Source organism: Carcharodon carcharias, chromosome 17, assembly GCF_017639515.1.
Source record: "Carcharodon carcharias isolate sCarCar2 chromosome 17, sCarCar2.pri, whole genome shotgun sequence".
Classification (NCBI taxonomy): Eukaryota; Metazoa; Chordata; class Chondrichthyes; order Lamniformes; family Lamnidae; genus Carcharodon; species Carcharodon carcharias.
The window spans coordinates 118,102,224-118,116,275 of NC_054483.1; the positions used below are offsets into that span (position 1 = coordinate 118,102,224).

At 39.6% G+C, this 14,052-nt stretch overlaps 1 protein-coding gene across 8 annotated transcripts in view; it reads left to right on the forward strand.

Annotated features, from left to right (window-relative positions):
- Positions 1 to 14,052, forward strand: part of add3a (adducin 3 (gamma) a) — a 318,245-nt gene that overhangs the window by 259,687 nt on the left and 44,506 nt on the right. For all 8 annotated transcript variants that reach the window (XM_041210398.1, XM_041210396.1, XM_041210397.1 and 5 more), the window contains 3 exons: positions 1,289 to 1,427; positions 1,514 to 1,665; positions 6,029 to 6,109. In XM_041210398.1, coding sequence (XP_041066332.1) covers positions 1,289 to 1,427; positions 1,514 to 1,665; positions 6,029 to 6,109 — 372 coding nt within the window. The remainder of the gene's footprint in view (positions 1 to 1,288; positions 1,428 to 1,513; positions 1,666 to 6,028; positions 6,110 to 14,052) is intronic.

The following is a 14,052-nucleotide window of genomic DNA, read 5'->3' on the forward strand; positions in this document are numbered from 1 at the left end:
ATGAGGACTCGAAACGTCAACTCTTTTCTTCTCTGCTGATGCTGCCAGTCCTGCTGAGTTTTTCCAGGTAATTCTGTTTTTGTTTTGGATTTCCAGCATCCGCAGTTTTTTGTTTTTATCTATGAAATTACTGAAATGTTTTTGAAGTACTTTAGGGTTAGTGATTCAACTTGATACTTTTCTTGCAGTTCCCTAACTAATTAGTTATTGATCTAACTCAAAGCAGGCACAAGTAATGCCTCAGCAGTATTGCAAATAGAAAGTGGGGAAATTAGCAAGAAAATCATTTGGAGTTCTCCTTTGTGCCTTCTTGGGCCTATGCTGTATACATTATGCTACAATCTGCAACATGTAGATATTGGGGAAGGATAGACCCAGTTGAGCTGTCTCCCTCTTTCACACAGTAGCCTGGTAATATTCACTGTCTGGGCTATAGGAAAAGTTATCAAAGGATCATTGATACCCATAAAGCTATGGATGATTGGGAGGGAAAGAAATCCCAGCAGAACATTAGTTATTCAAACTGTTAAATGAATTGAAATTTTTCTCATACATGGTAGGATCTAATTCAGGTAGCTGTAATCAAAATTGGTCCTAAATGCTCTCTCTCTCTTTCATCTTAAGACTGCTTTTAATATGAAGTGTAAGCTAAGCACTACAAATAAAGATTTATTAATACATTGATAGAAAAATGCTTTTAATTCTGTGATGGTGCAACAGTTACAGATCTGAGAGATCCATAACGAGGTTTGAAATGGAGGGACTTTCCTTTGAGTAGCTCTTTGGCAGATGAGATGTAGCTATTCATCCGTTGCAGTTTTCTGGCAGAACCCGATGCGCTTCAAATTTTCCATTTTTATTGAGCTCTTAACCTCATGTCTTCATTCGTTCTACGTGTGAGGCTAACCAAATAATGCAATGGTGATTAATGCTTGCTTCACAAGTACTGCATGGATATAATCACTTAGGCCATGTCATTCTATTTGTAATCGATTTTAACTGAAATATTGAAGAAAAGAAGCTATTTTGGTGCAAAATTGTTGACACTTTTTCAGTTGATATAGGGAAATTTTTGCATAAATTAAATGAGTGTTGTAAGAACATTAGTGTAGAATAGCAATAGGGTTTTTTTGTGCATTTGTTCCTTTCATAGCTTTATCTGGTGCATGTAATTTGTCATTTCTGACTTTCACATGAGATATTAGTCTAGGCAGTAAAATTATTGCATAGGCAAGTACATTTATATGATTTCATATTTATGTTTTAATACAAGTGCATTTTATTATAGGCCTTCAGAGATGAGCTTGAGATCCTTATTCAAGAACAGATGAAAAAGGGTAATAACCCTGCTGGTCTGCTTGCCCTACGACAAATTGCAGATTTTGTTATGGCAAGTTCTACTGCAGCTTTACCCACAGCACAACTTAGTAAGTGCCAGAAAGATTTTAGATACTACTTCAAGAAATATATATATTAGAGAACTCAGATGTATCAAGCTTTATATTTTCTTTAGATCTAGGAATAACCACACCCATCAATGATCTACGTGGCGTTGAGTCTGCTACTTTCGTGAAAGGAGAGAAGTTGACCCGCTGTAAAATTGCAAGCCTTTATAGAATGGTAGATCTATTTGGATGGGCACATTTGACCAATACCTGCATAACAGTAAGTATGCATTACAGCATATATTTAATTTTTACGATATTTTCCCTCAATCTCAATTTCTAATTTTTGACCTGAACAGTTTAAATATTGAGGAGAATACAACAATGAAATATAGATGAAGTACTGCTAAATAAGTGTCTTAAAATTTAGAAAATGCTTTGTAATCCATTTATAGTTTAACAGTTGAGTTCTTTGTTTTCTTTTTACTGAATAGTGTTTTCTAGTTTCTTTCTTGATTTTATAACCACAGGAACTATTTTGCACCTTGAGAAACTATTAACACGGTAATTGAGGAGGAATAACATGCCAAAATGTAACTATCAGAATTGATGTTTAAGTTCATTGCTACTGTACTGGTCTTCGCTCACCAAAGAAACATCCTGTATTAAGTCTTTTTGGATCTTATAACTAAGATGCATTAAAAAACTGGTAGGTTAGTCAGCTCTTGAACGTGTTCCACCATTATATTATATTATGAATGACCTGTACTTCAACTATACTTTATTCCTTTGTTCCACATCCATCAAAATTCATTGACCATGATCTTAAAAATTTCAGTTGTCCCAGTATTCACAGCCTTTTGTGAGGGGGAAAGCGTTAAAGAATTCCTCTACGCTTTGTGTGGAAAAAAGTGCTTGTCATTTCACCTGTAAATGCCAAGCAATAATTTTAAGATTATGCTCCCTTGTTTTGGATTCCCCAACCAGAGGAAATAGTTCCACTGTATCGACACTACTGAACCTCTTTATCATTTAAAAAAAAGCTTTAGATCCCCTCTTAGCCTCCTAAACCCAAGGGAGTGCAGACCACTTTAATGCAACTCTGCATAATATTAACTCTTCCAGCCCTCATTTGACTCCTGTAACTCTACTCTTTACCCATTTCAACTCCAGTATATTCTTCCTTGCCCAGAGCTGAACACAGTACTTCAGATATGACCTGTCCAGAAAACTGTGCAACTGAAATATAACTTACTTACTGTTCTGTATTCCAACACTTTTGAGATCGAGGTCAACATTCCAGTGTTTTTTATTACATTTTGTATTGTTTTTGTTCATGAATAATCAGATCCCTTTGCTCCATAAGTTCCTAGTCTTTCACCATTAAGAAAATATTTGAACTTGTCTTTCTCTGATCAAAAGTGGATTACATCACACTTCCCCACATTAAAATCCACCTGCCAGTTTTTCTTACTCACTTAATTTTTGTGACCCTTGGAAATTTCCCGTTTTCATCTTCACATCCTACTGTGCGTCCCAACTCAGAACTATTTTCAAATGAATATGCAACTCTTAATTCATGTAATTGATATATATGGTGAGAAACTGAAGTTCCAATACAGATCCTTGGTCAATGCCACATGTCACATCCCACTTTTTATTCCTACTCTCTGCCCCTCCTCCCAACCAAGATACAAGATTCCCTTCAATTCAATGCACTTTCACCTTTGCTAAAAATCTCTCTGTGGAACCATATCAGATATATTCTGGAAGCCCATGTAGAAACCATGCTATTGACCTCAAATTCAACTAAATTAGTCAGACATGCCTATCCTTTACTAACTCTGATGCATTATTTTACTTGATTTTTAGAAGGTCTCTTTCTGTTTTACCCCTGAAACTATTCTATAGTAAAAGAGATCAGAAGAGATATACCGGTATAAAAGCTATGGCCTGATTCCTTTGAGCAGCAGCAATAATGAGGAACTACAGCCGCGCTCAAAGATTCCCCCGACTCAACACTGCTGCACATTTCTTCTGGGATCTTCCAGTCCTGACTGTCAAAGAAATATGCAGCACTTGAGGAACTCCACTGGAGCAGAGTAGAGTTGGGGGAAGACAGGACAGGCCCTCTTTTTACAGCACTAGCTGCCTTATGGTAAGTTTAAAAGTCCAGTCTTTAGTGAATGGGTGAGTGGATGTGTGGGTGGGTGAGTAGGTAGGTGAGTAAGCAGTCAGGTTGGGGGGGGGTATTAGGATTGGAATGGTGGCCGGGGGTTATGTCAGATCAGGTGGGTAGTCAGTTGGTCGGGAGAATAATCTTTATTCTTTCATGGAGTATGGGTATCACTGGCAAGGCCAGCAGTTGTTTCCCATCCCTAATTGGCTTCCTAGGCCATTTCAGGGGGCAGTTAAGAGTCAACCACATTGCTGTGGGTCTGGGATAACGACGGCAGATTTCCTTCCCTAAAATGCATTCGTGAACACATCAATTGGTGATAGTTGTTATGGCCACCATGACTGAAACTACCTTTATATGCCAGGTTAATTAATTAAATTCAAATGCCACCAGCCGTTGCGGTGGAATTTGAACCCTTTTTCCCAGGGCATTAACCTGGACCTCTGGATTACTAATCCAGTAACATTACCACTATGCCACATCTCCCTGGATCAGTTTGAGATCAGAGGGGCGGGTTAGTCGGGCCAGGTTGCAGGGGGTTTAGTTAGGTCAGGTTGAGGGGCTGGTATTAGGGTGATTTGGGGCGTGGTCAGGTTGGGGTTGGGGATAGTCGAGGGGTAGTCGGGTTGCGGGGAGTTAATGGGGTCAGGGGGTGATTGGGGGTGTCAGTTATGGAGTTACCCAGGTGTTCTAGGTTTTAATCTGTCTAACATTTCCTGGGTAACTAATTTCAGGTAAGTACTGTGGAACTGTCTGATGTATCCGTCTCTAACTCAGCATCAGAGACATTTGTGCAGAGTCCCAGGGAGCTCGGCATTTGACCAAGAAGTTTAAATTTCCTGGGAAATTTCCACGTAGGTCCGCGCATCAAGACTTCCACAGGGTCCCAACACACATCTTCAGTTGTATGTTGGTCTCAGACGATCTGGAGAACAGAAGACTTAGCCCGACACCACCACTGTTAATCAAAAATTGTTGTACAACTAAATGTTAGAATATATGTGATAACATCTAATTTACCAATTGTCAACCTGCAAGTACAAAACTTAACTGAAACAAAATGTGCACACGCTGTCCTTTTCTCTCTTTTGTTGGCTCTATTCAACAATAATAACAACTTATTTATATAGCACCTTTTATTCTCACACACATTCAAGTGTCTGATTACAATAATGATACAATGGGGTGGATGTTTGTCTTGACATTTGTAGAAGTCCTGGACAAAACAAGAAAGGAAAGAACTTGCATATATATCAACTGCTTCTATACAATTAGTTACTTTCAAACACAATCAGTGTTGGTTTGTAAGTGATTTGCATTGAGAAAGGTGCCACAAATGGCAATGAGATGAATGACGTGTTGATTTATTTTTGGGGAGTTCTACACAAAATGCCTGCCTCCACCTAACCATTTTTAAATTTCTCTCAATATTTTGTGGGTGCTGGTTGTGGGATGAATTTTAGTCAGGATAAAGGGAGAACTCTCTTCAGATAGTGCTTTAGGATCTTGATAGGTTATTTGAATAGACTGGCTTAATGTCACATCCTGCACAAAAGTATTAGTCTACATTGTGCTCAAGTCTTGGAATGCAGCTTAAACACACTACTTTCTGACTTGGAAGCAGCTGAGTTAAGCTATATGTCTAATAAAAATCATCACGATGTAGCATGTATACTATCACCCTTCAGCAACCAGGAAACATATGAAGTTATATCTAATTTGCGCTGTGGTGTCAAGCCATACAAATTGTAAGGTTGGATTCACAGTCCATGTTGAGTTAGCTCATCACAGCAAGGCAGCAGTTGGTGTCCTACAATTAGACTCCCTATCCTGGGATAGGGAGAAAAATATCAGCTAGAAACTCATGTTCCTAATTGGCGGTCAGTTATCCTCACTCCAGATTGTTCATTTGGAAGCAAGGTGAGGACCGTATCTAGTCCGGCTATGGTGCCATTTGAGATGAAATAGACCTGCCAGCAAATGGATATCAATTGAAGAATGGCTATCTGGATTAGGTACCAGATTGCTCCCGATATGCATGACACTGAGCAAAAGAGAAAATTATGAGAAGGAATGGAAAACTATTAGACTGGTGTAACATGCAATGCCTTCCTGGGATGCATCCTTGTATGGTGGAGGAAGAATTAGTTTTCAATTACTCCGCTTGTCATGGGAGTATTGGGCAGAATAGAATGAGTATTCTATTCCCCAGCATGCACTTGGGCATAAAATTCATATCTGTTTTTCCTCAAAGATTCCCTTTATTTGAATCTTGTTGTAACCTTCATAACTCTTCAAATAACTAATGGGGCTAGCTGTTAATAACTTTCTGATGTTCATGTATTCTGGACAGTCTTACTCTGTACAATGTCAGAAACTTTGAGAATTATTTATGCACTGTTATCTTAAGGTATTTATTATTGGATATAAAACCTAGTGACATTTTTCATTTTCATTCTCTTAGGTCAGAGTAAGCAAAGAACAGGAACATTTTCTCATTATTCCCAAGGGCCTGTCATATGCTGAGGCCACAGCTTCAAATCTTGTAAGTTTGTATATATCACCCATTTAACTGGTCCTTTTTCAAAGGTTCTGTTGCAACAAATTGATGGGAGCATTCAATTATGGGACAACTTGCCGCGCTGAACAAAATCAGAGTTATTGAGCATTGGGAGGAGGAGTGGTTTGGCTGTGATATCTACAGTGGTTGAGTAACCTTTCAATAATCGCCATTGAGGGTTATATGTAAACAAAGGTTAATTGGATGAGTTGTCAAAATAGCTTTATGGAAGCGTACCTTGAAATAATCAATGGCTTCGGGAGAGGAGAAGAGAAAATTCTTGAGGAAAAAATTATACTAGCTTCTTAAATTGTGTGTTTGTGACTTAGAATTAGTAAAATCTGCTGTTTTTAGAATATTTAATGTCTTGCCAATTTCCTTGCCCCACACACCTTGTTGAACAACCTTCACCTGTTCTAAGTTTATTTATTTGAAGCTTGACAGTGAGTTAAGGCTACTTTTAGTACATCACAACTAGTCTACTCCCGTTCTTACCTGACATCCATAAACATGTTCTTTTACAGGTTACTGGATAATAATGTAGAACATGAACTTGACTGTAAAACCCACTCTCCCTAAATCCAAAGGGCTGTAGCTGATTCTGGAGTATAGTGGCAATGCAGACTGGGGATTAAATTTGGTACTCATCCAATTAATGTAGCTAAGCTATTAGATTAACTCAGTTGAGCCAATTGGAGGCTCCTGTAACAAAAGTTTTCTTTAGTTTAAGAATACTTATTACAATTGTTCTACAAGTAACGCTGCAAAAATGTTTTCTGTTCCTGTCATCTGATGCTGCATCACCATAGCTACCTAGTTACAGGTTTGCTCCCTCCTTAATTGACAGCACATGGTAAGAACCAGGACAGCAAACTTAAACATACAGATGTGAGGAAGGAAACATATTAGCACAAGATAAAAAATGTGAATCTATTCAATAAATAATGTCGGACACTGATAAAAAGACTAAATATAAAACATTTGAAACAGAAGACTATATTAACCACATTGCTTGGAATCTTGAGATACAATTACATTCTTTGGATTCTGGAGATTTCATAAATTATTTATAACTTAATGCACATGTTATGGCTTTGACAGAACTACTTGATTTTGTTTCTGCCCTATAATTTTGGCCCAGTCAGCTACTGTTCGATATATAAAATTGCCTACAGATTAATCATTGTCTTTGACCTATTCCCCAATTATGCACTCATGAAACAGCACTCAAGTAGAGCACTGGTCAAGAACTGGCCTTGGGGTAGAATTTTCCCGGCCATGGGGGAAAGCCTACCTGCTGGGTTAAGTGATTAATGCCAACATGGTACTCATCCTTCCAGAGGGCCAAAGGTCAATGAAACCCTTACAGCACTGGATCCAGGTGCATTGCACCACATCACAGGGGCTCACTATCTCCACCACCTGCTCCCAGGCAGGTTTGGTCATGTTGGTGGGGGCCTCCTCTTCCCGTCCCTGGGAACGAGGACCTCCTGCCTTGCTGCCACCTCCTCGAGGAAGGCAGCAAGGCAGTTGTCTGAAAAACAAGGGGCACAGTGCCCTCCTGCCTGGCCTGCTCACCAGCAGTGCTCTGGGGAGCCCTTCTGCTGGCCATGTTTGACAGCCCTTGCAAGTCTGCAGGAACACTTTTAAACAGGCCACCAGATCGCCATTGGACCTGGCTGTCATAGCAGTCCTGCTGCTGCCCGCCCACTCCCGCTGTCCTCGGGAGCTGCGTTTCATGCTGGGCGAGCCTTAATTGGCCCACCTGCCTAAAATGGCGGCATGGGCACGATCGGGTCCGTGCCCACTCCTGCATGGCCCATCAGACAGGCAGAGAATTCTGCCCACGGTGGTCTTTCCAATTTAAGTTGGTCAGTTTCAAATACTGTCCTTTAATTTTTGAGACCTGGGATGAAATCCAGCCCAGGTAAAATGAGACTCTTTCTCTAAAGTCTTCAATTAAGTTATATTGGACGGTTTAACCCAGTTACAAATTTTATAGAATGAGATTGCACTCAGATATTTAGAGGATGTCACAATGGTCAGTGAAATTGTTGCTACTGTAAGATTTAGCTGGCTGGACTACATAAAACTATCTCGTGCCCTGCTGCGCTCTGCCAAAAATGCTCAATACTCCAGGATTGTCATGAAAAGCAAGTAATACTCTGTTTCTTCTCTCTACTACAACCTTTTTGCTCCTGAGTTGCCCATGCTTTAAAAATTCTGTGGTTCCCCCTTTAGCTCAGTACTTTTTCTGTATAAAAATTAGTTATACTATTAGACATACTTCATGTTTTTGTTTTATGTGCAACTTCACTACGATCGTCCAGTCTTCCCTTTCTAAGGCTGAAATTCTCTTTTTCTTTGAACACTTGGACTGACTAGAGACATCTCACATAATTAGCCTTCCAATTTGCAAGTTCTCTGTACCTTCCTTAAGCAGACATTTTTTTTTTAAAGTGCATGTATCAAATAAGTATGGTACTGGACAATTGTAATTTTCATTGAAATAAAAACAAATTGCTGGAAATTCGCAGTAGGTCAGGCAGCATCTGTGGAGAGATAGAAATAATTTTTCAGGTTGATGACCTGTCATTAGAACTCATTTCAGATTTCCAGCATCTGCAGAATTTAGCTTTTCTATCCGTGTCTAATTTCCAGTGGTACAGCAGATATTAATTCTGATGGGGGTGAGGAGATAGTAACATTTCTCTCTCACTCACACATCACACACACCCCGCACGCCTCACACACCACATCTCTCGCACCTCTCTCACCTCACACATGAATTGGGGAGGAATTGGAAGCGCAAAGAAAACATGGACACAGGAGTTTGCCATCTGATTTGATGCACATAATCATGTCATTGGGGAAATAAGAGATGAAGCTTTAAATCACTGCTTTGCTTGTTCTTTTTTTGTCTCGTGCACTCTCTCTGGCAGCAATTCTCAGTACTGTTCACTGGGCAAGGACTCAGTATCTTATCTCCTTGCCCTACGCCCTCTATCTCTCTGCTCCTGTCTTGTGCACCAGCTAACTTGCTTTTTTCTCTCTTTACACTTCACTCAAAACCCAGGATCTGGCTCTGATCCATCCTCATTGGATACCATCCCATGATCGTCAAGGCATCTTTGTCGCCATTGTCCCGACTCTGATTGTGATTAGTTTGTTATTATGTTGGTCTTCATTTTCTACACATTCTCTAGTTATTTTTGGCAGATCCCTTGCAACCTCCTTTTTGATCCCCAGTTGAGAACCCCTATAAACCATGTCTTAAACCACTTGCCCCTATCTTCCTTATCCTCATCTCCAACAAGTATAAGAAACTCCTTGACTTCTTTGACACTAAGATTGAGACCATTGGATCAGTTGCCTCTGCCCCTACCGTCCCTTCTGCTAGCCCGGATCAAACTCCCTCTCAATTTCCCTCCTGCCCTGAATTTGCATCTTTCTCTAGTTCCTCAACTTTTTCCCCCTCGTACCCTCCCTAAGCTCATCTTGTTCCCTTGACCTTGTTCCTGCTAAACTGTTGATCTAACTTCCCTTCCTGGCTCCAATATTAATGAATACTGTTAACAGTTATCTGCCTTCATATCTATCCCTCTCCTTCAGATCTGCCATCATCACCCCCTCCTCAAAAAAAGCCACCACCACCTTCCCCATACCCCCACTGCCCTCCCCATACCCCCATCCTTGCACACCACTGCTCCATCTCCAACCTTATTGTCTCTCCAAAGTCCTTGAACACACTGCCGCCTCCCAAGCAGCTTATGTGATTGTGACAAAGGTAAACTTTCCCTCTTCACTTTTTTCAACCTGTCTACAGTCTTTGACATGACTGACCACACCTTATTCCTCTGATGCCTCTTTACTGTCATCCATTGGGTGGGGCTGGCCTTAACTATCTAGTTTTAACCAGAAAATCAGCTCCAATGATTTTTCTTTCCACTTAACACCAAGCTCTGCCGCACCACTACTTCTCTCAACTCCTCCATTGTCTCTAAATTGTCAGGCTGCTGATCTGACATCCAGTAATGGATGAGCCGAAGTATCCTCCAATTTAAATACTGGGAAGACCTAGGCCTATTTCCACCTCCTTTAACATCACCTGACTCTGCCCCTGCTTCATCTATGCTTTTGTCACCTCTATCTAGTCTCAGTAAAATGTGTGATAATTTAAAACTCTGTTGCCCATATCTTAAATCCTGTGCTCTCAGACCTGCATTGCTTCCAGGTTAGGTAAATTTTAATTTAATTTTAAAACACTCATTCATTTTAAATCCCTCCATGGCCCTGCCCTTCCGACCTCTAAACACCTTTCGCTACACAACTGTCTGAGGTTTATGTGCTCCTCCAGTTCTGACTTTTTAATAATCGCAGATTTTCATTGTTCTATCATTGGCAGCTGAAGCTATGGCCACCAAAGTCCTAAGCTCTGAAATTTCCTCCCTAAACCTCTGTACCTCTCTTTACTCCTTTAAGACATCGTTAAAAGCCTACCTCTGATCAAGTTTTTGGTCACCTGTTAATTTGCTTTGGTCATAGCCTTATGTGGAAATTTTATCTTTATAGCACTCCTGTGGAGCACCTTAGGACATTTTATTAAAGGCACTCCGTAAATACAGGTTGTTGTGAGGTTTTATCCAATTATTAGAATATTGCAGCTTTACATTGCAATGTATCAATTTTAGGAGTGTTTATTGCTGTTCATAAACTGTCCGGCAGCTTTCTGTTGCAATCAGCAATCCTCCTAGTCAAGTAGGATGCAGTGGACTTTTTTACTGTTGCTTTCAATCTGCTTACAGAATTAGTTACTTGAAACAGTCCACAGTTTGGCTGATGAGGGAAATGTCACATTGATGCAGTGCAGAGTGTATTCTAATATTAGGACAGAGACCAGGGCTTTATTGTACAGTACCTGATCTGGAAGTGTCTGATTTTGACTGAGTGGAAAAGTGGAGGACTTTTCAATTTTCTGGTACTAGTATCCATTTTGTCCTGATCATATTCATAAGATTTTTTTTTTGTTTTGAAAAGGATTTCTGACTTGATTTTTACTCCATTTACATGGTTGCGTACTGAAGCATGACATGTCTTTGCCTAGCATCAGCTGCTATTTATTTGGACTGCTGGTTCATTGGACGACTGGATGGTGGAAGACCCTAAGGGTTATGTCATGTTTCTGTACCGAGCCTCAAATGCAATGAAAGTGGCAGCCACCTTGTGATCGGTTTTATCTTTAAACTAATTACTGCAAAAATATATAATGAGTGGCCCTTTAATGTATAATTACTAGCCATTAGAATTCTAGGTTAACCATGGGACATTATCTGCTCAGGAGATAATTGGTATGTAGCTTGTGTAACTTACTTTAATTATTGATTGAACTGCTTAATTGCTAACCTGCGGAAGCATGTGTTCAACTTATTATATTCTTGCAGTTTTTCTCATACTGTAGCTCCATAAAACATGCATTAATGAACATTGATTAACATGCATGTTCTTATACGTGAAAAGAGGAAAACAATTTTGGTTAAATTTCTTTGCATCGGTGCTGAATTATATTTGAAGCTGCCAGCATAATCTAATTTATATGTTAACATATTATATGGAGGAGGGGTAAGCAACACAGAGGGCTTCTAGTGTTAGAGAATAGACACCTGTTGTGGTTACTCAATTAAGTAAATGAGCTACATTTTCCCTGTAGATCAGTGTAACTGGCAGTGCTCCAGCAGATCATTTTTCAGAACTTAAGATTTCACATTTATTTGAGTAATGATTCAAGAGCGTAATCAGTTCGCATACAGTGAAATCTAAAATCAAATTACTGAAAAGAAACTTGCATTTATATAATGCATTTCACAATTTCAGGATGCCCCAAAGCACTTTACGTTGAATAAAGTACTGATGAAGTCACTGTTGTGATGTATTGGTTTTTCTCCTCCATGAGACCATTCTACTGCTTATGCTGCAGAGTATGTTCTTTGACCTATAATAAAAGCAAAAAATACTAGACAGACACATTATGATGTTTCAAATGGGTACCATTTGCTTGAATTCTTGGATTATGTGCTTTAAATTTTTTGCCATTTCAGAACAACATTAGTGAGTATGTTGGCCCATTGTGAAATAAAGGTGTTATTATTTCGATGTCCCAACATGTTTACAGGGTCTTTAATGATCATTAAAATCAGCTCTTATTTGCAATGTGGAGATTTTTTTTGTGATTTAATTTTAGTTTAGAACTAGAAAAAACATAGTGCAGATTAATTCAGGGTAACAAAAACTGAAAATGCTTGAAAGACTTAGCAAATCAGGTGGCAACCTGTGGAATGAACTCTTATAAAAGGTCACGTCTGAAATGTTAACATGAGTTCTCTCCACAGAAACTTGCTGGTCTCATAAGTCCCTGATCAGTCTTCATATTGATGTGATGACTTATGTCAGTGAACTGCTGTCTTTGCCCATTTATGATGAGGAACAAAAGATTGGTATCTGCTGCAATACAGGGTATATAGTCCCCATGGCAGTGCCTCAAGATTATCCAAATCAGTTTTTTATTTAAACCCTAATTGCAAAAGTTAACCCTTTTTGCTTGAGGAGCTCTCTTAGTCCAGTAATGTTTAATTTCAATATCACAGTGCTTGAGCTGAAAAAAACTGGATCACACTGTGTAGACTACTGTTTCTTGGAGCCTGCAAGAAAGTTTAAGCCTTAAATTTGAAAGTAGACGTGAGTTTTTGTTTCAATACTTGAAGTGGTGTTGTCATGTGGATAATTGAGATTGCATATGCCACATCAAAGGAAATGGAGGCCCATTATCCAAAGCACATTATTTTCTTTAATAAGTAACTAAAAGCACATAACACACAAAAAGGCAGGAATAAAAAACCTTGAACAAGAAGTATTGCTTACCATAATTTTGATCCCTGTGCCAAGCTCTATTTACAGCAGTGTTTCCCAAACTTCTTCCCACTATAACCTCATTTTGGGGTAACAGCAATTTCAAGGCTCAGAGTATGAGCCAGGAGGGGCTTAGGGTTGTGAGAGCAGGGGAGTGGAGAGCACTGCAAGCGGGTTGGGTGGGTGGGATTGAAGAGCTTTGAGAGTAGGGTTTGTTTAAACTGTAGGATCTTTAAATAAAAAGCAACTACCTTTTCACTGGCTTTTTCTAGAGCAGAAATCTGGCTTCAAAGATCAGCCAGTTAGACCACACCCACTATTTAAAAAATGTAAGGATTTAAAGGGGTCTTGCAGATGTTAACACTTGATTAGAGCTGCCTCAGAACTTGCGAGCCCAAAACAACTTCTCATGACCCCACTGGGGGTCACAATCCACAGTTTGGGAAGCTCTGACTTATAATATTAACCCAGTATTAGGACTACTCAGCTTCAAACCTCATTAGAGCCTTAAGTGAGGTGAGGATGAATGCTTTTGACATCAAAACAGCATTGACGAAGTATGATACCAAAGGGCTCTAGTTAAATTGAAGCTGATGGGAATTGGAAAAACTCTTCACTGGATAGAGTCATATGTAACATAACACAGAGAAAGGGGATTGTGGTTTTTGAAGACCAATCATTTATGTCAGCACCAGAATGTTACTGCAGGAGTTCCTCGAGGCAGTGTTCGAGGTTCCACCATCTTCAGCTGGCTCATCAATGGTTTTACCTCTAAAATAAGGGCAGAAGTAGGATGTTTGTTGATGATTGCAGTGTGTTCAATTTCATTCGCAACTCCACAAATAATGACGCAGTCTGTGCCTGTGTGCAGAAAGACCTGGACAACTTTCTAATTTGTGCTTTTTAAAAACAAAAATTCATTCGTAGGATGTGCGCCTCACTTGCGAAGCCGACTTTTATTTCCCGTCCCTAATTGCCCTTGAGAAGGCAGTTGTGAGCTGCCTTCTTGAACCGCTGCAGTCCAT